Source organism: Scyliorhinus torazame, chromosome 1, assembly GCF_047496885.1.
Source record: "Scyliorhinus torazame isolate Kashiwa2021f chromosome 1, sScyTor2.1, whole genome shotgun sequence".
Taxonomy (NCBI): Eukaryota; Metazoa; Chordata; class Chondrichthyes; order Carcharhiniformes; family Scyliorhinidae; genus Scyliorhinus; species Scyliorhinus torazame.
The window spans coordinates 201,082,137-201,106,752 of record NC_092707.1 but is presented as its reverse complement, the minus strand read 5'-3'; the positions used below and the strand labels follow the sequence as shown (position 1 = coordinate 201,106,752).

General features: G+C 47.4%; 1 protein-coding gene across 6 annotated transcripts in view; it reads left to right on the top strand.

Moving 5' to 3' along the window:
* inpp5b (inositol polyphosphate-5-phosphatase B) overlaps window positions 1-24,616 on the top strand; it is a 280,167-nt gene that overhangs the window by 245,724 nt on the left and 9,827 nt on the right. For all 6 annotated transcript variants that reach the window (XM_072501900.1, XM_072501893.1, XM_072501913.1 and 3 more), the window contains 4 exons: window positions 6,555-6,671; window positions 6,822-6,906; window positions 14,528-14,655; window positions 17,287-17,398. In XM_072501900.1, coding sequence (XP_072358001.1) covers window positions 6,555-6,671; window positions 6,822-6,906; window positions 14,528-14,655; window positions 17,287-17,398 — 442 coding nt within the window. The remainder of the gene's footprint in view (window positions 1-6,554; window positions 6,672-6,821; window positions 6,907-14,527; window positions 14,656-17,286; window positions 17,399-24,616) is intronic.

The window sequence follows — 24,616 nt, the reverse complement described above, 5'->3', positions numbered from 1 at the left end:
TGCATCCACATTGAGGAGCGAGATCGGCCTGTACGATCCACATTGCAGTGGGTCCTTGTCCCGCTTTAAGATCAAAGAAATTGTCGCTTCCGACATTGTCGGGGGCAGGGTCCCCTCCTCTCTTGCCTCGTTAAAGGTCCTCACTAGTAACGGGACCAACAGGTCTACATACTTCCCGTAGAACTCCACCGGGAACCCGTCCGGTCCCGGGGCCTTCCGCGCCTGCATACTCCCCAAACCCTTGCTCAGTTCCTCCAACCCAATTGGTGTCCCCAAGCCAGCCACCTCCTGCTCTTCCATCCTCGGGAATCTCAGTTGGTCTATGAATCGTCTCATCCCCTCTTCCCCCGCTGGGGGCTCGGATCTGTACAGCTCTTCATAGAAGGCCTTAAATACCTCGTTTATTTTCATCGCACTCCGAACCGTGGCTCCCCTTCCATCCTTGACTCCCCCTATTTCCCTCGCTGCCATCCTCTTACGGAGCTGGTGTGCCAGCATCCGACTAGCCTTTTCCCCATACTCATAGATCGGCCCCTGTGCTTTCCTCCACTGTGCCACCGCCTTCCCTGTGGTCAACAGGTCAAACTCCGTCTGGAGCAGTCGTTCCCCAAGTAATCTTTCCTCCGGGGCCTCTGCGTATCTCCTGTCCACTCTCAAAATCTCCCCCACTAACCTCTCCCTTTCCATGCCCTCTGTCTTCTCCCTATGAGCCCTAATGGAGATTAGCTCTCCCCTGATCACCGCCTTCAACGCCTCCCATACCACCCCCACCCACACCTCCTCCGTTGTCATTGGCCTCCAAGTACCTTTCGATACACCCCCTCACCTTCCCACACACCACCTCGTCCGCCAGCAGTCCCACGTCCAGCCGCCACAGCAGGCGTTGGTCCCTCTCCTCCCCCAGCGCCAGTTCCACCCAATGCGGGGCATGGTCTGAAACAGCTATGGCTGAATACTCCGTCCCCTCCATCCTCGGGATGAGCGTCCTGCCCAGAACAAAAAAATCTATCCGGGAGTAGGCTTTGTGTACATGGGAGAAGAAAGAAAATTCCCTGGCCTGCGGCCTTGCAAACCGCCATGGGTCCACTCCCCCCATCTGATCCATAAACCCCCTGAGCACCTTGGCCGCTGCCGGCCTCTTTCCAGTCCTTGATTTGGAGCGGTCCAGTGCTGGATCCAACACTGTATTGAAGTCCCCTCCCATTATCAGGCCTCCTATCTCCAGGTCCGGAATGCGCCCCAACATGCGCTTCATGAATCCTGCATCATCCCAGTTCAGGGCGTATACGTTTACCAACACCACCCACGTCCCTTGCAGCCTACCGCTCACCATTACATATCGCCCTCCATTGTCCACTACAATAGTCTTGGCCTCAAATGACACCCGCTTTCCCACCAATATTGCCACCCCTCTATTCTTCGCGTCCAGTCCCGAGTGGAATACCTGCCCTACCCATCCCTTTCTTAACCTGACCTGGTCCTCCACCTTCAGGTGTGTCTCTTGGAGCATGACCACGTCTGCCTTCAGTCCCTTTAAGTGCGCGAACACTCGAGCCCTCTTCACCGGCCCATTCAGGCCCCTCACGTTCCACGTTATCAGCCGGATTGGATTGACTCCCTATATACAACAACCATCACACATCAAACCTCAAATATCCCCCCCCACCCTCACAAACCCTCAGTTAGAGTCCAACTTTTCGGTTTGTATAAATGTCCACGCCTCTTCAGGCTTTTCAAAGTAGTAGTGTTGGCCCTTGTATGTGACCCACAGTCGCGTTGGCTGCAGCATTCCGAATTTCACTTCTTTCCGGTGCAACACCGCTTTGGCCCGGTTGAAACCCGCTCTCCGCTTTGCAACCTCCCTGCTCCAGTCCGGGTATATTCGGATCTCTGCATTGTCCCACTTACTGCTCCGCTCCTTCTTGGCCCATTTCAGGACTCACTCTCTGTCCGTGAACCGGTGGAACCTCACCACCATCGCCCTTGGCGGCTCATTTGCCCGGGGCCACCTCGCCAGCACCCGGTGTGCCCCGTCCAACTCCAGTGGCCTCGAAGGGGCCTCCTTGCCCATCATCGCCACGAGCATCGTGCTCGCGTGTGCCCCGGCATCGGCCCCCTCCACTCCTTCAGGGAGACCCAGGATCCGCAGATTCTTTCTCCTCGACCTGTTCTCCAGGTCTTCGAGTCTTCCCGCCCACCTCCTGTGTAGCGCCTCGTTCTGCTCCACTCTCACCACCAGGCCCGAGATCTCGTCCTCGTTCTGACTGACTCTTTTTTGTACCTCCTGGATCTGAACCTCGTGGGCCTTCTGGGTGATCCCTAGTCCTTCGATTGCCGAAAGCATAGGCGCCAGCATTTCGTTGCGCATCTCCTCGCGCTGCTCCTCGAAGCAGTGCTTGATAAACTCCTGCAGCTCCACTTTGTCTCTGGCCGCCGCCATTTTGTCTTTTTTCCCCGGTTTTTCCCATTGCTCCAATGCCACTTTTGTGGCCGTTACACTTCGAGTCCGTTTCATAAAAGTTGGAGGGGGACCTCCCTCTTACCTTCCCCACGGGTTGGTATCAAAAAACGTTCCGTTGGGGCTCTTCTAATGAGCCCGAAAGTCCGTGGTAGCGGGAGCTGCCGAATCGTGCGGCTCAGCTCCGCATAGCCGCAACCGGAAGTCCAGTGCATTCATTTTGATCATCTGTACTCCCCCCGCCAGTGAGAGTGGGAGTGTGTTCCACCTCTGCAGGTCCTTTTTGACTTCCTCTGTCAGACTGGTCAGGTTCCATTTATGGATCCCCCATCCAGCCATGAGCGATTTGGACCCCCAAGTAGTGGAATTTGTGTTGGGCTTGTTAAACTGCAGTCCCGTTAGTGCTGCCCCTCCCTGCGGCTTCATCGGGAAAATCTTGCTTTTGCTCATATTGAGTTTGTAGCCCGAGAAGGCACCAAACTCTTTCAGGAGCACGATGATTCCTTCCATGCTGCTTTGTGGGTCCGAGATGTAGAGGAGCAGGTCATCTGCGTAAAGCGAGACTCTGTACTCTCTGCCTCCACTTTGGATCCCATAAAGGTTAATTCATTTAAACAAAAAGAGAACCAGGGAAAAGGAAAGGTGAGGATGAAGAGTATGGACAGAATTGTTCTGCCTGCTGGGAAGTCCTGCCATCAGGAGCCAACCCTACTTGGGCCTGCAGCAGCATAGAGTGCCGGATTAGCTCAGGGGCTAGACAGCTACTTTGTAATGCAGACCAAGACCAGCAGTGCGGGTTCAATTCCCGTACCGGCTTACCCGAACAGGCGCCGGAATGTGGCGACTAGGGGCTTTTCACAGTAACTTCATACTTGTAACAATAAAAGATTATTATTATTATTATTGTTGGTGCAACCAATTGAGGACGGCAGCTTGCTCCCAAGAACTGCTGGTCCAATCGAGGGCTGGCAGCTCAGCATCACCAGTAGGATGGCAAAATTCAGTCCTTTCTCGTACTTTTACAAGTTTTCAAACATCTATTTTGATAGTGTAGATTAATATGAATAGCTTCTTCAGGCACCTGAATAGCTTTATTTCTGTATTACCGGGTATCATGTTGCAGAAACCAAGAATGTAATAACTAGTTGATGCAGAAAAACTGGAACTTCCCAGAAGAGCTGGAAGTCTGGCATCTGAGTTGTGTTGCCAGCCTTCTGGAAGTATCGAGTCAGGCAGTCTCCTGCACTGCAACTTTGCAAACTCCCCATTTACCTCAGTGTTGGTGGAACCCTGGAAAAAGGGCAATGAAAAAAATACTTGCTTTTATACAAGTAGTAGTCGTACAACTTTGACAAAGAGTCATTCCTGACTCAAAACGTTTGATCCATTCTCTCTCCACAAATGCTGTCAGACCTGCTGAGATTGTCCAGTATTTTCAGTTTTTGCTTTTATTCAGTTCATTTCACAACCTCCCAGGTCTCAAAGTCCTTTACAGTCAATAAAGTGTCTTTTGATGTTTTAATGTCTAAAACGCACAGCCAATTTGTGCAATTTAGAATTATAAACATTAGAAAGAATCAACCGTCTACATCTGAAGATATTTGGGAATTTCATGGCACCTTTAAAAGAGAATTGGGTGTGTTTGAAATAGAACAGAAAAAGGTGCAGAAAAATTGAATTAGAGTAAATAGCTTCAGTCAAACAACATAGGTGAGGTGGGCAGTAAATGTTTTATTTTGTATTTTGCAGTAATGCTATCCACCATTTGGGTGCTACTAAATCATTTAACCAAAGTTCTTTGTAAAAATAGTTCTTGCCTCACAGCTAATTCGTTGTATTAGGTGTGGCTGGGTTAGGCCTGGGTCATGTTTCTGTACTAATATTTATTAATAATACAATATTTATTATTAAGTCTGCAAAGGTTTGGAAGGTGTTGTGAATACAAACCTTTGATACAGTTGCAATTCGTCACTGAACGCCTTAGTTGTGTTCTATCAAAGGAATAATTTAAGTGAAACAATATTAAGCGGATCAGATTTCACCTTACAAATTAATGTGTAAACTGGATTTAGGTTCCCCAGAGTGTCTCCCCCCACCCCCCTGACACCCAGTGTCACTCCCCACCCCTCCCAATCCCCAGAATGTCTCTGCCCACTCCCCGATCCCCAGCATGTCTCTCTCACCCCCCACGAACACCAGCATGTCTCTCCCCACCACTCGATCCCAGCTGTGACTGGGCATTGTGTTGGGACTGAAATGCCTTCTCAATCAAATAATGCAGAGCAGTGTGCAAGCACAGAGAATCTCCATTAAACTCCCTGAGTCCACCATAGTTTACATTTGAATTTGTACGTGCAGCCCTCACCGCCCTGTATGACTAAAGAAGGCGCAGAAAAATATGCTTAATATGCACAGTTGCTTTTATAAAATGTTCTTATTGATCAGGGTTAAAAATGCTACTGCTCTCTGATTCTGGGGGAATTATAGCGTTTTACGCCAGAAAAAATGGCTCAAAACGGCCACCCGTTTCCCCATTTTGCTGGGGGCTAGCATGCCAGCAGTGTAGAGCACCCGGCTCTAGCTGCCAATACGCCACGTACCCGGCAATTCTCCGGGGCGTATCGGCAGCTGGAGCCGGGTGCTCTACACTGCCGGCCTGCTAGCCCTCAGCAAAACGGGGAACCGGTGGCCGTTTTGCGGCATTTTTTCTGGCGTAAACACCACCGTTCCCATGCCGGCGTGGGGACATAGCCTCAGAATCGGAGACTCCAGCCCAAGAGCTTCCCTACTTGTGGGCAGAGACTGCCCAGCTGGGGCTCATAAGAACAGAGTATAAAGGCTGACCTGGACAGGGACCGGCATGTTGGTTGTCCCAATAGGACTGTACTCTAAATATATTCGCGACCATAAATAAATCAGTGTTCACCTTACCACCCGGCTTCCTGGATCTTAATAGTAGTTGAATCTTAAGTGCCCCCTCAAGGGACATGGATTGGAAAGGCGACAACCCGTTCAAGGATTTTGGAGAGGAAAGGGAGGCTGAAGGTGCCGTTGGTTTGCAAGGACAGTTAACTCGTAGGTTTGTTTCTGAGGAGGTCAATGACAGAAGATTTTGAGTAGAGAAGGACAACACCTGAAAGGAGAGAACCATTAACAATATTGGCTAACATGAGGGTGAGATGGGGAAGTTGAAAGGTCAGCAGTTTAGTGAGAATAGGGAAAAGGGAGCAGGAGTTGGAGTCTCGTGGACAAAATGAGCTTGGAGATGGCACAAAGGGAAGCAGTAGTAGAGAAAATAGAGAAAGATGCAAATTCAGGGCTTGAGCAGCGGGAACTTTGGTGGAATTTTGTCCAGGTGGGCTAGTGGAAGGGAGGAACACAGGAGGTAGTTGATCGAAAAGTTCCTGGTAGTTAGTGTTGGAGATCAGGTTGGAGGTTTAAGAAGATAGTTTGCAGTGGAGAAAATAACAATTACCTTTGCATTCCTGGATGAGCAGTTTCAGCAGAAGAGAGCTAGGACAACACTGCTGCCTCACAGTGCCATGGACCTGGGTTTAATTCTGGCCTTGGGTGACTGTTGAGTTTGCACTTTCTCCCCGTGTCTGCGTGGGTTTCCTCTGGTTTCCTCCCACAGTCCAAAGAGGTGCGGTTTAGGCATGCTAAAAAATTGCCCCTTAGTGTCCAAGGATGTGTCGGTTTTATGGGGATGGGGCAGGCTAGTGGGCCTGCGTGGTGTGCCTTTTCAGAGCGTCGGTGCAGACCTGATGAGCCGAATGGCCTCTTTCTACGATTCTATGGACCCATCATGTTTTGCGATCCAGCCAGATCTTGCAATGGATGACCCAAGCAGCGTCTGCCATATTCTTTCAAGTCTGCATCTCTTAGACTTAAGGGAGCAGCGATGAGAGCCTTCCAGAGGGAATGGCCGGGATGAGAGGCAGTAATAGTTTTGTTGGAGACTTGGGTGTCAACGGTGTAGGTGAGGGTGCAGTTGATCAACTCAGAAAAAGTACAGAGATTGTTTTTGTGCAGATGAAAGATATATTTTATCTGAACAGTACAACATTTTAAAAACTGTTTATTTATAACTCTACAGGAAAGAATGGCAGAGGCAGACACGCCTTTTGACAGCTCTCCAAATGATGAGCCACTTGATATTCCTAAAGAAATCTGGATGTTGGTTGACCACCTACACCGCAATGCTTCACTCCAGGTCTCGTCAGAAAAAACATGTTTATTGTTGTCAGAATTATTTCCAAACTATCAGTTTCACTCTCTTATTTTCCTTCCCCTTTTCTCTAATATTGATGGGATTGTCGATTGTATTTTTTGACATAATGTTAAATGCTATCGTTATTTGTAGGGAGACCTGTTCCAGCAACCAGGACTGAAGTCCGAGTTTGAGGAGATACGAGACTGTTTAGATACTGGAATACCAGATTTTCTCCGTATCCTTTTCTGATTAGTAACTAAATTCTAACTTGTGCCTCAAAATGACTTCACAGATATTCTGAGCTGTGCCATTATTTATGCTTTAAATATTGGAGTGCAGATTTGGTGCATTGATTCTTTCAATATGGAGGGCTCCTCTGATGGTTTAGCAAAGTCCTGATGGAAGTTGATCAAGAATTTACAATGGGCGCGATTCTCCGGCTTCATTACGCTCTCGCTCAAGCGAAATGAGGCTGGTGAATGGTGGTAGGGGCGCCAAACTGTTTGTGATGCAACCGGCCATATTGGGATTTCACCGTAACGTAGCGAGAAACCAATTATCACTACTTAAGCCCTATTTCCGAATAATTAACGGGGACCACCCCTTATCCTACTGCCTCCCATCATTCATTGGCCTCCCCAGCAAGTGGGCACGCCGACGTCGATTAGTACTCCTTTTTAGTACTCCTTTTTAAAAACATGAATCTGTGGGGAGCCGAGGGGGTGAGGAGTCATGTTTGTTCTCAAGCAAAGAGCCCGGGAGCACTGGGTTTGGCCACCCCAGTGCTCAGCAAGGGGTGGAGGGGGACGCTCAACTGGGGGTGGGGGACCCTCGCGGCACCACCATGCCAACCCCTGGCTCACTAATCACCCATAGCCCCCACCGACTGCCGAGTCCTCTGGCTGCGTGGCAGAAGGCGACTGCTCATAGGGGTTTGGCAATCGTGATGAAGTGAGCACTTCACACAACCCAAGTGGATTCCCGTGGGTGGGTGGGCCATGCAACATATGGGAGTCATTGCCTATCATCCCAATCAGACCGCGATGCCTGGACACTGTGCTTGAACACTGTGGGAGGCAACATTACACATGCAGCTGCAAACATCTGAACATACGGGACGGGGCACATCTCCAGGGACATGTCCATGGCCAGAGGGTGGGTGAGTGCAGTGGGGTGGGGACCAGCATCTGGTCCAGGTGACATTCCGAACGGATATGTGGGGTACAGGGTCAGGGCCCAGTGAGGGGGCCCCGCTGCGGCCAGGAGTACGTGGGCAGGGTGTTCCTCGTGGGAGGAGATAAATGGGGAATGGAGTGGGAGCCACCGCTGTTTGTCTGTCTAATAGCCTCCCCCAATTCCTTGCAAATATTGAACGCTATGGCAGGGATATTGGATGCAGAACGTGCCCTGGTGATGCTGCTTCAACGCCGGGCGGCCATATGCCAGAAATGGCAGCAGCAGGAAGGTCAGTAGATGCTTGAGGCAGCATCTGTGCGAGGTTGGGGAGGGCATAGCAGACCATCAGAAAGCCGGCGACCCTCCGGATGGTGTACAGGAGGGCACCACCGGAGCGGTCGAGTCATCAGAACCGCGTCTTGAGGAGTCTGATGCACCGCTCAACCACAGCCCGAGTGGCTGCATGGGCCTCGTTGTACCGGGTCTCCGCTTCGGTCACCAGCCTCCGTACTGGTGCCATTAGCCAGGTCCTCAGCGGGTGCCCCTTATCCCCCAAGTGCCAGTCGCCCTCTGGGGCAGGAGGGTCCCGGTTCACTTGTCAATGGCAGATGCACAGCCGTGCCGTCCTGTTCTGTGTCCTGACCCCGATACGCGGCCTCATCAGAGGGGTGGAACTCAAGGGAGCTGATGGCCACTATACCCACTCCATGGGATGGGTCTGGGTTGGCACCCAGCGCCCCCTCCTCCTGCCCGGTGCCTGTAGGGCACTGGGGTTTTTGGGACGGAGGGGCAGCTGGTCCGAGCCCCGGTTGGCCCTGCATCATTGGCCCTGCCAGCCCTGGAGGTTCCCTGTGGTCTGCACCATCGTGTCACCTCCCTCGGCAATGCTCCTCAGTAACTAGGACATGCTCTGCAACACCTCAGTGAGGCCCACCTGCAACTGGACATGCTCCGCAGCGCCTCGGCCATGCCCATCTGCGCGCGGGACATGACCCGCAGAACCTCATCAAGGTCAGCCTGGTACTGGGTGACATCCTCCAGCGAGGAGACCCTCAGCCGTTGCCGTCGGCCTTGGACACATTCACTAACGGTGCCGACATCGTGCACCAGGCTCTCTACTGCGGTCGTCACCCTAGCAGTGTTGGCCTCGGTGCCACGCATTGCTGGCGACATCTCCTGCGCCACTAGCCTCTGGGAATCCTCCAAGTGGCTATGGATCTGCTGGAGTGTCGCTGATGTCTCCCTCTGAATATCCTGACCACTCCCTAATGTTTCCATCAGCTCCGGGTATACCTCTGGGATTGGGGATTGGTTGCTCCTTGGGGGGAGGGGCGGGGGGCATTGGTGTCTACTCACTCATACTGCCCCCAGTGTACGTCATTGACCTTCTTCCTGCACTGGAGGCCAGTCCTGGTCACACTCCCGGCGCTCACAGCGTCCGCCAATCTGCCCCAGGCAGCACTGGATGCCCTATAACTGACCCTCCTGGACCCTTGGGGGAGCAGGACAGCCCTCCTGGTCTCCTTGGTGCCATTGTTGCGAGCTGGCTGGGGCTGGCTGAGCAAGTGCAGCTTAAGTGCCTTGTCAGTGGGGGGCTGGCGAGCGCGGTCCCGGTGAATCAGCTGGTGAGCCTTCATTTGCGGCGAGACGCCCGTGAGGCCTCGTTGAGTCGACCAATTAACGTTGAATAGCATTGCCGGCCTCACTGGGCCGAGTGCCAGGACACTCGTGGCAATTCCCACTCACTACAACACTTAGAAATCTTTCCGGAGAATCACGGTGAATGTAATATTCCTATCTGTGCAGTACCTGAAATTAGCCTAAGTTTTCCATTTACCTGGAGTCAGAAATACTGCTATTGCAACATATGTAGAGCCTTAATGAGGCAAATTGAGGACCAAAAGAAAAATATTGTTTAGAGGCAGAGGGATAGTAAGCAGATGGCTGATGTAACAATTGGGAACTTTACACTTGCCTTCACTAAAGAAGAAGATGCTGCAAATGTCATAGTTAAGGACGAGGTAACAGAGAGGTCACAGGTTAAAAATAGATAGAGGAGATACTAAACAATCCCTCCCCCCATCAACAACACAGTGGCAGCAGTGTGTACAATGTATAAGATACACTGCAGCAACTCACCAAGGCTCCTTCAATAGCACCTTTCATACCCTCAGCCTCTGCCACCTAGAACGGTGTTTATCAAACTTCTTTTCCCATGATCCACTTTTGTCAACCGGCCGACCTTTGTGACCCACGCTGGCCAACCTTCACGACCCATGCCTGTCGAACTTTACAATACAAGCCACGTTTGCTTACCTTTGATGCGAAAGGGGAGCCTGCTTGGTCCTCACAGTCTCACTCCAATCAGGTTCACAGGAGGAGAGGGAAATGCGCATATTAGGTGCCGACTTCAGCCAGTTCCTTTCTGCTGCCTTCAGTTTTGTGAGAATGGAAAATCCAGCCGAACACATGTTGGTCGTCGTGAAGGGCATTGGCAACAAAATACTTGTTTTACTCAGCACTGGATGCTCCTGGGAGTCATGGAGGTTTACAGAATGGAAACAGGCCCTTCGGCCCAACTTGTCCATGCCATCCAATTTTTACCACTAAGCTCATCCCAATTCCCCGCATTTGGTCCAGGTCCCTCTATACCCATCTTACCCATATAACTGTCTAAATGCTTTTTAAAAGACAAAATTGTACACGCCTCTACCACTGCCTCTGGCAGTTCGTTCCAGACACTCACTACCCTCTGTGTGAATAAATTGTCCCTCTGGACTCTTTTGTATCTCTCACCTTAAACCTATGCCCTCTAGTTTTAGATCCCCCAACCTTTGGGAAAAAATGTTGACTATCTACCTTATCTATGCCCCTCATTATTTTATATGCGATCACCAATAAGCTTCCTACGCTCCAGGGAAAAAAGTTACAGTCTATCCAGCCTCTACTACCCTAATTATGCGGTTCACTGGAACACCGGTCCCAGCATACTTCAGGTGTAGTCTGTCCGAACAATACAGCTCCTTACTTTCCCTAGTACTGGTGCCAGTGCCCCACGAACCAAACCATATTTCTCCTACACCAGTCTTTGTGCCACACATTCATCTAATTTACCCTATGCCAATTGGCATGTGGATGCTATCCAGAATGCTGACATTCCAATTATTTTTCAAACTGAGTCTACAATGCTATCTCCAAGGGGTTGGTATTAGCGCCAGTGCTTTATTTTTGATATATGTTAATTTCCTGGACTTGTTTATTCGGCATAATTTCAAAGTTTGCAGGCGACACAAAACTTGGACATGAAATGAAATGAAATGAAAATCGCTTATTGTCACAAGTAGGCTTCAAATGAAGTTACTGTGAAAAGCCCCTCGTCGCCACATTCCGGCGCCTGTTCGGGGAGGCTGTTACATGTAGCAAACAGGATGATAGTAACAGACTCCAGGAAGACATAGGCTGATGAAATGGACGGGTGCATGGCATTGCAATTTTACACAAGTGTGGAATGATGTATTTTGTGAAGAACAAGGATAGGCAATATAAGCTAAGTGGTACAGTTTTAAAAGTGGGTGATTGAACAGAGACCTTTCAGGGAAGGGGTGAGGGGTTTACAAATCTCAAAATGGGACAGGCAAGGATATATTTTTTAAATCACTCAGGATGCTTGGTTTTATAAAGCAAAGTGATGCTCAAAGTTAATAAATCCCTTAGAGTCATAGAGTTTTACAACACAACACGAGGCTCTTCGGCGCATCGTGTCTGCCGGCCGTCAACGCTCACCCCATTTTCCAGCACTTTGCCCGTACCCTTGCATGCTTGTATGTTGCTTCGATTCCTGGCTTGGGTCACCGTCTTGTGGAGTCTGTACGTTCTCCCCGTGATGCGTGGGTTTCCTCCGGGGGCTTCGGTTTCCTCCCACAAGTCGCGAAAGATGTACTTGTTAGGCGAGTTGGACATTCTGAATTCTCCCTCAGTGGACCCGAACAGGCGCTGGAGTGTGGTGACTAGGGGATTTTCACAGTAACCTCATTGCAATGTTAATGGAAGCCTACTTGTGACACTAATAAATTTTATGGCATTTCAAGTGCTTGTATGTTGTGAGGGTTCCCACGTCTACCATCCTCTTGGGCAGCGAGTTCCAGATTCCCACCACCGTCTTGAGTGAAAAAGCTTTTCGTCAAATGTCCTCTAAATCTCCTGCCCATTACCTTAAATCTATGCCCCCATAGTTATTGACCCCTCCACTAAGGGGACAAATTCCTTCCTATGTACCCTCCGTCCCTCATAGTTTTGTACACCTCAATCACCTCCATCCGCTCAGTCTTCTGTGCTCTAAGGAAAACAATCCCAGCCTAATCAGCCTCTCTTCATAGCTGAAACGCTCAAGACCAAACAATATCCTGGCAAAACTCCTTTGCAGCTGTTCAGACCCAGATGGTATATTTTGGCCAATTCTGGGCACATTTAATAGAAATGTTCAAAATCGTGAAACATATCGTTACGGTAATTGAGAAAAGATTTCCAGTAGCAGAAGGGTTGGTAATCAGATGACTCTGATTGAATGCTAAACAATCAGATAAAAAAAAAAAATTTACGCAGTAATTTGTTACAATCTGGAATACGCTGCCTGAAAAGGTGGTGAAAATGAGTTCAATCATAACTTTCAAAAGGGAATCACATAAATACTTTGAAGGGGAAATGTTTGGGGAAAGAGACTAATTAGGTAGTTATTTCAAAGAGCTGTCACAGGCCATCCTGTGTGCTGCTTTATTCTATGGGCGCGATTTAATGGCCTCGTTGCGCCCGACATCGTGACGCGATGAAGTAATTGAATAGCCTCTCGCGAGATTCGCTACATTCTAAATGCCTCACGAGATTTAATGAGATCTCACGAGACATCACGACTTGGATCTCACCCTTGCTGGACGAGCTCCAGATTCATATTTAAGTGAGCCATTAGGCTCATTTAAATATGTCTGCACCATATTCACTCGACACCGGGAACTATCTGCCTTGCCAGGGCTCCATTTAGCACTGGTAAAACGTGAACCAGACGTAACAGAACCTTGGGGGGGGCTCTATCAGCCCATTAGAGACCCCGCGTGGTTGGGCTCTGGACAGCAGCGTGGTACCTGTCACTGCTGCTGGCACCTGGCATCATGGCACTGCCCCTGTGCACCCTGACACCCAGGGTGCCCGGGTGGCACTGCCAGAATGGAAGCACCTGGGTGCACGTGCCAGGGATCAGGGGTGCTTTGCCCTTCAGGGGTGGGGTGAGGGGTGCTCGGAGATCTCGTAAGAGGTAAGTTGGGTGCAGGGAGGGGGGGGCGGGCGCCAGAGGCCTCGGTGGGGTGGCTGAGGAGGGTCGAAAGATCGGCGTGGCATTTAAAAATGGCGGTGCTTTATCCATGAGTCGTCTTCCTGCACTGGTGAGTTGAGCTCATCATTTAGGAAATGAATTAAGTGCAGCCTCGTTGGGGAGGGTTCCTTGCCAAGGCCAAAAAAAAGCAAAACCCCTGCTAAATAGCGGTGTCATTCTTTGCACTGCAAGTGCCGAGAAACACCCCGCTAAACCCGCCCAAAAGGGAATACTGATTTTGTCCAGTTGAATCGCGCCCTATGATTCTATACTTCACTACCAGAAATGGTTTGCAATGGAGAAAGACAAAAGTCATAAATACACTTTATATAACAACGTACTCTATGTAGAGATGAACCTTTACACATCCATGAGTTGAAATAGACAACGTGCATACCGTGCACCATTTCCCCGGTCAGTTTTAATACTTGAACAAAGAGCCAGCACAGGCTTTGATGGGTCAACTGGTCTCCTGCACTTTAAATTTGTTTGGTTCTCTGAAAAAACAGCAACTGCCTTGCTTCCGGACTCTCAGCTTCTGCCTTCAACTAGCTGTTTAAGATGGGCAAGAACAGCGTCTTTTTGTGCACACACGAACATCAGGCGTTTTGCCAAGATAACAACTATACTTTAAAACTAGTTATTGGTTGTGAAGTGGATTTGGATGCCTTGAGGAGAGGATAAATACAAGCTTTTTAAATTTTGTTTTACCTTACACACTTCACTTTCTCATATTGCCTATATTTTTCTGACCATCAGTGTTTCACACACTTGCACTACATTCCTCTTCAGGATATCCTACCCCAAGCATTAACCACACTGTTTTAGATTGGTTACAGCCTCGTATTTTTTTTAACCTGCAGAGCAACTTAGCACAAACACATTGAGTTCACGTTGGAATAATACGTTGCGTAAAATACCCCATAAGAATTAAGTTGTCATGTGGGAGGATATACCGGTCATCATGATGTTGAGAATACAGTAGTAACAGAGGGATGTCAACAGCATTCCATATACATAGTGCCACTGAGTAGAACTTCAGGATGACAATTTACGGGAGTGGTTTGCACAAAACAGCAACTCCAAGGCCAGCGATTTTAAAACATATTAACAAAATGCAATGGATAGACACCAATACAAATATCCTGTGAAAAATCTGGATCCGTTCAATTTACACTTTTCTTTGTATAATTATTAGGTTGGAAGGAAACTTCAGTCCCCTTGCTCAAAATGGTTCCTGCTGTGAGACTGCCCAATACATTTTCTGTGTGCAGGGGTTATCAAATACTTTGTCTTTTCCTTTAACTTGTGCTTGCAGCTGGCAGTAACCATTCTATAACCGAAGCACTGTTACTCTTTCTGGATGCCCTTCCGGAGCCAGTCATTCCTTCCAACTTGTACAAGAATTGTTTAGAGAGTTCATGCAGCTACACTCTGAGCGAACAGGTAAACAACTTCATGCAACTTTTCATGGAGACTAGAGATTGTTTGGATTCTCAGCTTGACTATATGAGGTCATTATAGGCAAATCACAGTAGAGGGCTACATTCACATGATTCATTACTTGCCGTATTTGCTTGTCATTGCTGTGAATGGAAAGTGGCAGGTCATGTTGAGAATGTGGTTAAAAAGACATTTAGGACCCTTTATATGTTAGAGGCACAGAGTACAAAAGCAAGAATATTATGGATCATTTCAGCCTGAGATGAGGAGGAATGGCTTCACTCCAAGTGTTGCAAATCCTTGGAATTCTCTACCCCAAAGGTTTGTGGATGCTCCATCATTAAGTATATTTGAGGGGCAGCACGGTGGAGCAGTGGTTAGCACTGTAGTCTCACGGCGCTGAGGTCCCAGGTTCGATCCCGGCTCTGGGTCACTGTCCGTGTGGAGTTTGTGCATTCTCCCCGTGTTTGCGTGGGTTTCGCCCCCACAACCCAAAGATGTGCCGGTTAGGTGGATTGGCCACACTAAATTGCTCCTTAATTGGAAAAAATTAATCTAAATTTATTTTTTAAAAGTCTATTTGAGGCTAGAATATGCTGATGTTTGGTCACTCGGGGAATAGACAGATCTGGGGAATGGGAGGGAAAGTGAGGTGCCGTTGGTAATCAGCCTCTAAGAGCAAGTGAAGAGCTGCAGAAAATAGATTTTTTAAAAATAATTGGCCTTCAGCAGGGCTGGAATCCAAGGAGTTGAATTCATGTTGTAGTTGTACAGGCCTCAGTTTAGACCCCATTGAGAGTACTGTATTCAGTTCTGGGCACTTCAGGAAAGTTAGATTGACCTTGAAGTGGATGCAGTATCGATTCACCAGAATAGTACGAAGGTTAAAATTATGAAGATAAACTAGAATTGAATATCAAACACTAAGGGATGACCTAATTGAGGAATGTGGGCATCGCTGGCCAGGCTAACATTTCACCCATTCCCTAATTGCTTTGAAAAACTGATGATGAGCCACTTTGTTGAACCGCTAGTCCTTTTGGGGCCGATACTCCCACAGTGATTGGGGAGTTCCAGAAATTTAACTGAAGGAGGATGATTAATGGATGGGTATTTCCAAGTCAGGATGGTTTTTGACTTTGAGGGAACTTCTGTTTGTGTTCTAATGCACCTGCTGCCCTTCTGTTGATTGTATATCAATTGTGTTTACTTATATGCCAATGAAGGGCATTAATTGGGTTTAATTTAAGCAGATACATAACTAGAGTATTTCCAATTGTCGAATTGTAGATAATATTATTATAAGCTTCAGTAGGATAAAGAGAAAAACTACTTCCTCTGGTGGAAGAACCTGGAACAAAGGGGCATAAAAGGGAGATGGGGCACAGTGGCAATGACACTAAATTAAGAATCCAGAGGCCCAGGTTCCTGCTCGGGGAACACCAGTTAAAATCCCCCCCCCCCCCATGGCATGGTAGAATTTAAATTCAATTAATAAATCTGGAATTAAAATCAGTCTCTGTAATGGTGACCGTGTGCTTCAGGGAAGGAAATGTGCCATCCTCTCCCAGTCTGGCTTGCATGTGGCTTCATGCCCACAGCAATATAGTTGACTCTTAACTGCCCTCTGAATTACTTTAGCAAGCCACTCAGTTCAAAGGCAATTAGGGATGGACAACAAATATCAGCCTGGTCAGTGACCCCCACATCCCGTGAAAGAAAAAAGAAAAATTGAGGCAGGTCATTTAGGTGTGATGTCGAGAAGCACCTCTTCCTGAAAGAACTGTGGAGGCCTGGGTGTCAATAGAAGGTTTCAAAACTGAGATTTTAGAGTCGTGTTTGACAAGGATATTAAGCATGCTGGGACCTAGGGAGATAGCTGGAATTAAGACACAGATTAGCCGTGATCTAATTGAATGTTGGAATAGACTCATGGGAGCTGAATAGCTATCACAAGAATCATGTTTTTCCATCTCTACAACACTGACTATCTCTACCCCTACCTCATGTCAATGACAGTGACTTTCATTGCAGCTTTGAATTCTCCAGTGTCCCCTTTGCTGGCCTCTCAATTTCATAATCTCAAAATCGTTCAAACCTGCCCTGCCCACAGGCTGCCCACTCAATCATCATCCGAGACCTTTCCACCTTACTGTAGTTTCCAATCATCCAAGAAATCGAATTTTGCTCTCATCTGTAAGCCACTCCACTGCATGGTCCTGCTCTGCCTCCAGCTGCTACTCCAGAGTATCCCACCTTTTCCCCTCCTCCATTACTTAAGACTTTGGTCTCCTGTATATTGCATTCCCTTCACCTGCCTCGACCACAATATCTATCCAAGTTCTTCCATCTCTTCAGCTTCCTCTCCAACTTTAAAGAACCCTGTCAAAGTCCATCGTACGGTCAAACTTTCCTTTAAATATTGGCATCCACACTTTACTTTCTTTTCTAGGAAGCACCTTGGGGTTTATTTAAATATTATAGGTGCTATATAAAGGCAGGTTTTGTCAATGAATTTATCTGACATCTGTGCACTTAGCGAGAAGAATTGTTTTATCATGCGTTTAAGTATACACTGATGAGTTATGCCCAACATAATATGTTCTGTATTTCTGTACCTTTTTCTCCTGTTAGGTTGTCTCCAAGCTACCTCAATGCCATAAGAATGTATTCAATTATTTAATGGCTTTCCTTCGAGAGCTTCTGAAAAACGCTGTTTGCAACAATCTTGATGTGCCTACACTTGGTAAGCTAAAAGGTCCCTCTCGAGGACAATTGTGGTAAGCTAAAAGGTCCCTCTCGAGGACAATTGTAGTAAATTATGTGTCAGAGGGAATAAAATCAAAGACTAATTGGAGATTTGCATGATGAGAGCCAATTAGACATGATGGCCTTCAAGTTGCTGTATTTGGCAAGAGGTCCCAATATTGGACCTCATGCCTCATTTCTTTGAAGTGGCACAGAACTGCCTGGGAATAAAAATTTACATTTTGCCCACTGCTAAGGTTGTAGTAGATCTCGGGTAAGTGAGGAAGGATAATCGATTGGGTCAAGAAGAGCAGTTATAAATTAGTATTGGCAAGGGTGGGCATTTCTGCATCAGGAAAGAAGCCAGCTGCTCCCTGGGGGAGTGGCTCATGCTCTTTCAATGTAGGCTCCAGATTCAGGTAATTTGGGGCACCTTCCTGCCGGCCAGCACCACATTGTGCTCCCAAGTTCAGCATGTGGCGTGTGAAGTGCTGAGACATTCAAAATTACAAATGGTGCTTGCACAGGTGACTAATTTGAATGAACGAATAGAGAGGGCAGTGCACTTACCACCAGAAATGCATGTGGACTTCCTGCCTGCGATATTGAACATTGACTTGGACGATTTGGGCAGCATGTAGCATAGTGATTAGCACAGTTGCTTCACAGCTCCAGGGTCCCAGGTTCGATTCCAGCTTGGGTCACTGTCTGTGCGGAGTCTGCACGTTCTCCCTGCGTCTGTGTGGGTTTCCTCCGGGTGCTCCGGTTTCCTCCCACAGTCCAAAGATGTGCAGGTTAGGTGGATTGGCCATGATAAATTGCCCTTAGTGGCCAAAAAAGGTGAGGTGGGGTTACTGGGTTACAAGGATAGGGTGGAGGCATGGGCTTAAGTAGGGTGCTCTTTCCAAGAGCCGGTGCAGACTCGATGGGCCGAATGGCCTCCTTCTGCACTGTAAATTCTATGATTCTGTGATTTTAGCATGAAGTATGGGCACACCATGGCACACTGATTTTCTACGCAACTATTTCTTCAGTGGTATGATAAATTTTACTGAGCAGTGCACCAAGAATGAATTTCAAATCTTGGTATATGTTGGTTTGAGTTGCAGTTGAAGGGACCTTTCACTTGGTTCAGCTAAATTCCCATAGTGTAATTCCATAGTGTCACTGTGGTTCCCAAGGAAACATAACTGTTAAATTTATAATTTTCTATAAATGAAAGAACAAAGCTTTCCGATCACAGATTTATCATGTCTTTGTAATGAAAGTAGATTACCTGAAATGGGATGTAGGGTGGCATGTGGCACAGTAGTTAGCACTGCAGCCCACGGCGCTGTGAACCCGGGTTCGAATCCCGGCCCTGGGTCACTGTCCGTGTGGAGTTTGCACATTCCCCCCCGTGTCTGCGTGGGTTTCTCCCCCACAACCCAAAGATGTGCAGGTTAGGCGGATTGGCCTCGCTAAATTTCCCCTTAATTGGAAAAAAAATCATTGGGTACTCTAAATTTATTTCTTTTTTAAATGAAATGGGATGTGATACTTGTCACATTGGATGCTTTTTTTTATATCAACCACGGTACTGAGACAAGCAAAGTTTAATGGTATTACAGAGGTGGAAATAGGCGGTCTTAGTGATGGCATGAGACTGTGGTCGGATACTCAGTTCAGGATTAAATGTGACACCAGTGTTGTGAACATACTGGCTCAATCTCAGAATGATGACAGGGATGGAGTCAGGAGCTAAGGAAAGGAGTTTGGAATGGGGACCAAAAGCAACGGTTCCAGCCTTCCCAATATTTAACTGGAGGACATCTCTGCTTATCCAATACTGGGTAATTTTAGCTTTTCACTTCTCCAGCACTGAACAGTTACCTGACAATGTAGTGGTCTGGTGCATTCTCTATGTGAAAGAATGAAGAGAAAGGCTGGCCTTTATGTAGTGTCTTTCACAACCTCGGGACATTGCATTATGCTTTACAGTCTATGAAGTATTTTGAAATGCAATTACTGATGTAACATAGAAAACACAGCAGCCAATTTATGCACAGTGAGCTTCCACAACCAGCAGAGTGATTACGTCCAGATTATACATTCTTTAATGTTGGTTGAATGAGAACTATTGGCCAGGACACTGGGGATAACTCCCCTGCTCTTTTTTCAGAAGAGTGTTGGATTTCTTTACATCCACCTGAGAGCAGATTGGACGGTATGAATAAAATCGTTTTTTTTTTAAAATATTTTTATTAGGGTACTTGCAAGTTTTATAATAACAATAACAGCGACATGAACATGGTACTCTGGTGATGTGCATCAATGTAAATGCATGTAGGCTAGCTAGACACTACAGGGAGCACCCGAAACATCACACTCACATGCTCAACCAATAGATCAATTAGATAGGACACAACCAATAGACATTCACGATACACAAGGAGGTGACACGACCACAGGGGGGCATTACACCAACCCATATATAAAGGACACCACACACACGATCTGCCTCTTTCCAGTGGAGACAGTCAGTGAGTACAGACACAGGGTTGATTCAATATTACACCCAACACATGGATTGCAGCAACTGGTTAGTCAGTCTGGGTAGCTCTAGTAGGATTGGCAGTAGTGTCGAACCCGAGTAATAGACGTGTAAATAGTTTAATAAACGTGTTGAAGTTATCTCCTCGTCTAAACCTTCCTTTGTCAAGTGCACCACAAAGAAGCCGCTTAAGTTACACATAAAACACAACAAATCATGGTACCAGGACTGAACTGTTTCAATCCAGATAGCCATACCTCAGCGTACAAACCAGCAACAAAACCCAGGCAAGATGTTTGAGATCCGGGTTCCGCAGCAGCTCCAGTGCCATGGCGATCTCGGCGAAAACTGGCAGGTATTCCGGCAAATGTTTGAAATCTTCCTGGTTGCAGCCGAAATAGAAGAAGTGGCCAAAGCTGAAAAGACCATCACCGGTGCCAGAGCAAAAGACATCTTTTAAAAATTCAAGTTCTCCAAAGGGCAAAACAGGAGCGACTTACAGGCAGTCCTGGACAAATTCGGCAAATACTGTGAGGAAAACACACTCCAACCAACAAGAAAAGGTAAGAGAAGCGCCAGTACTCACCAGGAGGCCGAGATCCCGGAGCAGAGAACGATTTTGGTCGGCGGCCATCTTTCTAAAGGGTCTGCACTTGCACAGTTGCGCGAGAAGCGCGCAGGACGGGAAGGTCCGTTTGCGCATGCGTGAGACGCCGCGCATGCGCAATCACGAAAACGGCCATCGGTAAAGGAACAGCGATCTGCGCATGCGCAATCGCTTCCTACGCACTACATCACGTGCGTCATGATGTCAGAGGCCCCAGACCACGCCCATTTAAAGGGGAAACGTCCCAAATCAAAGAAAAAATCTTTTAAAGCCGTAAAACAACCTTCCTTCACCTGGAATGACAGCACAATGCCTCAAATTGAACCTGGGAATGAAATTAACCTCCGAAGAACCCTGCAACAAGCAGTTACCTATGCCCAAACCGATGATTCCGACCTTGAATACTTTGATACCGACCTTTACATTTTCTCTGGACCTCGCGAGCTCAATGCCAGCTCCGACGCAAACAGTGATGATATAGTCCTAGAAGACAACGACTCAGACGAACCTTTCACCTTGGGAGGCTACCCCAGTACCAAATCCGAACCGCAACTAGACATAAAACCATAAGACCATAAGACATAGAAGCGGAAGTAAGGCCATTCGGCCCATCGAGTCCACTCCGCCATTCAATCATGGCTGATTTAAACTCCATTTACCCGCTCTCTCTCCATAGCCCTTAATTCCTCGAGAAATCAAGAATTTATCAACGTCTGTCTTAAAGACACTCAACGTCCCGGCCTCCACCGCCCTCTGTGGCAATGAATTCCACAGACCTACCACTCCCTGGCTGAAGAAATTTCTCCTCATCTCTGTTCTAAAGTGACTCCCTTTTATTCTAAGGCTGTGCCCCCGGGTCCTAGTCTCCCCTGCTAATGGAAACAACTTCCCTACATCCACCCTATCTAAGCCATTCATTATCTTGTAAGTTTCTATTAGATCTCCCCTCAACCTCCTAAACTCCAATGAATATAATCCCAGGATCCTCAGACCTTCATCGTATGTTAGGCCTACCATTCCTGGGATCATCCGTGTGAATCTCCGCTGGACCCGCTCCAGTGCCAGTATGTCCTTCCTGAGGTGTGGGGCCCAAAATTGCTCACAGTATTCTAAATGGGGCCTAACTAACGCTTTATAAAGCTTCAGAAGTACATCCCTGCTTTTATATTCCAAGCCTCTTGAGATGAATGACAACATTGCATTTGCTTTCTTAATTACGGACTCAACCTGCAAGTTTACCTTTAGAGAATCCTGGACTAGGACTCCCAAGTCCCTTTGCACTTCAGCATTATGAATTTTGTCACCGTTTAGAAAATAGTCCATGCCTCTATTCTTTTTTCCAAAGTGCAAGACCTCGCACTTGCCCACGTTGAATTTCATCAGCCATTTCTTGGACCACTCTCCTAAACTGTCTAAATCTTTCTGCAGCCTCCCCACCTCCTCCATACTACCTGCCCCTCCACCTATCTTTGTACCATCGGCAAACTTAGCCAGAATGCCCCCAGTCCCGTCATCTAGATCGTTAATATATAAAGAGAACAGCTGTGGCCGCAACACTGAACCCTGCGGGACACCACTCGTCACCGGTTGCCATTCCGAAAAAGAACCTTTTATCCCAACTCTCTGCCTTCTGCCTGACAGCCAATCGTCAATCCATGTTAGTACCTTGCCTCGAATACCATGGGCCCTTATTTTACTCAGCAGTCTCCCGTGAGGCACCTTATCAAAGGCCTTTTGGAAGTCAAGATAGATAACGTCCATTGGCTCTCCTTGGTCTAACCTATTTGTTGTCTCTTCAAAGAACTCTAACAGGTTTGTCAGGCACGACCTCCCCTTACTAAATCCATGCTGACTTGTCCTGATCTGACCCTGCACTTCCAAGAATTTAGAAATCTCATCCTTAACAATGGATTCCAGAATCTTGCCAACAACCGAGGTTAGGCTAATTGGCCTATAATTTTCCATCTTTTTCCTTGTTCCCTTCTTGAACAGGGGGGTTACAACAGCGATTTTCCAATCCTCTGGGACTTTCCCGGACTCCAGTGACTTTTGAAAGATCATAACTAACGCCTCCACTATTTCTTCAGCTATCTCCTTTTGAACTCTAGGATGTAGTCCATCTGGGCCCGGAGATTTATCAATTTTTAGACCTCTTAGTTTCTCTAGCACTTTCTCCTTTGTGATGGCTACCATATTCAACTCTGCCCCCTGACTCTCCGGAATTGGTGGGATATTACTCATGTCTTCTACTGTGAAGACTGACGCAAAGTACTTATTTAGTTCCGCAGCTATTTCCTTGTCTCCCATCACAAAATTACCAGCGTCATTTTGGAGCGGCCCAATGTCAACTTTTGCCTCCCGTTTGTTTTTAATGTATTTAAAGAAACTTTTACTATCATTCCTAATGTTACTGGCCAGCCTACCTTCATATTTGATCCTCTCTTTCCTTATTTCTCTCTTTGTTATCCTCTGTTTGTTTTTGTAGCCTTCCCAATCTTCTGACTTCCCACTACTCTTTGCCACATTATGGGCTTTCTCTTTTGCTTTGATGCATTCCCTAACTTCCTTTGTCAGCCATGGCTGCCTAATCCCCCCCCCCTCTGATAACCTTTCTTTTCTTTGGGATGAACCTCTGCACTGTGTCCTCAATTACTCCCAGAAACTCCTGCCATTGCTGTTCTACTGTCTTTCCCACTAGGCTCTGCTCCCAGTCGATTTTCGTCAGTTCCTCCCTCATGCCCCTGTAGTTACCTTTATTTAACTGTAACACCTTTACATCTGATTCTACCTTCTTTCTTTCAAATTGGAGATTGAATTCGACCATATTATGATCACTGCCTCCTAAGTGCCCCCTTACTTTAAGATCTTTAATCAAGTCTGGCTCATTACATAACACTAAGTCCAGAATGGCCTGTTCCCTCGTGGGCTCCATCACAAGCTGTTCCAAAAAGCCCTCCTGTAAACATTCAATGAATTCCCTTTCCTTGGGTCCACTGGCAGCATTATTTACCCAGTCCACCTGCATATTGAAGTCCCCCATGATCACTGTGACCTTGCCTTTCTGACATGCACTTTCTATTTCGTGGTGCATTTTGTGCCCCCGGTCCTGACCACTGTTAGGAGGCCTGTACATAACTCCCATTATGGTTTTTTTGCCTTTGTGGTTCCTCAACTCTACCCACACAGACTCCACATCATCTGACCCTATGTCATTTAGTGCTATTGATTTAATTTCATTCCTAATTAACAAGGCAACCCCGCCTCCTCTGCCCACCTCCCTGTCTTTTCGATAGGTTGTGAATCCCTGGATGTTTAAATGCCAGTCCTGAACCCCCTGCAACCATGTCTCTGTGATGCCTACCACATCATACCTGCCAGTCACAATCTGGGCCACAAGCTCATCTACCTTGTTCCGTACACTGTGCGCATTTAAATATAGCACCTTTAATTCTCTATTGACCGTCCCTTTTTGTTTTCTTAGTGTGGTGGACCTTGGTTTACTGAGCCTTTCCATACACTGTGTCATATTTTGTGGGATGGGGACTATCGTAACCTCTCCTGAGTTTTGTCTTTTCGTGCTTTTTTGTATTCCTAAGCAGCTACGCTTCCCACTGATTACTTCACCTCTTGGTTCCCTGATTTTCCCTTCCCCCCCCCCCCCCAGTCTTTAGTTTAAAGTCCTATTGACCACCCTATTTATTCTTTTCGCCAGAACACTGGTCCCAGCTCGGTTCAGGTGGAGACCATCCCAACGGTATAGGTCCCCCCTGTCCCAAAACTGATGCCAGTGTCCCATGAAAAGGAACCCCTCTTTCCCACACCACTCTATCAGCCACGTGTTAACTTCCCTTATTCTTGCCTCCCTACGCCAATTTGCACGTGGCTCGGGCAGTAATCTGGAGATTATGACCCTTGAGGACCTGTTTTTTAATTTGAATCCTAGCTCTTTATAATCTCTAAACAGGTCCTCTTTTCTAGACTTGCCTATGTTGTTGGTACCGACATGGACCACAACAACTGGATCCTCCCCCTCCCTCTCCAGTATCCTTTCAAGCCGGTCAGAGATGTCCCGCACC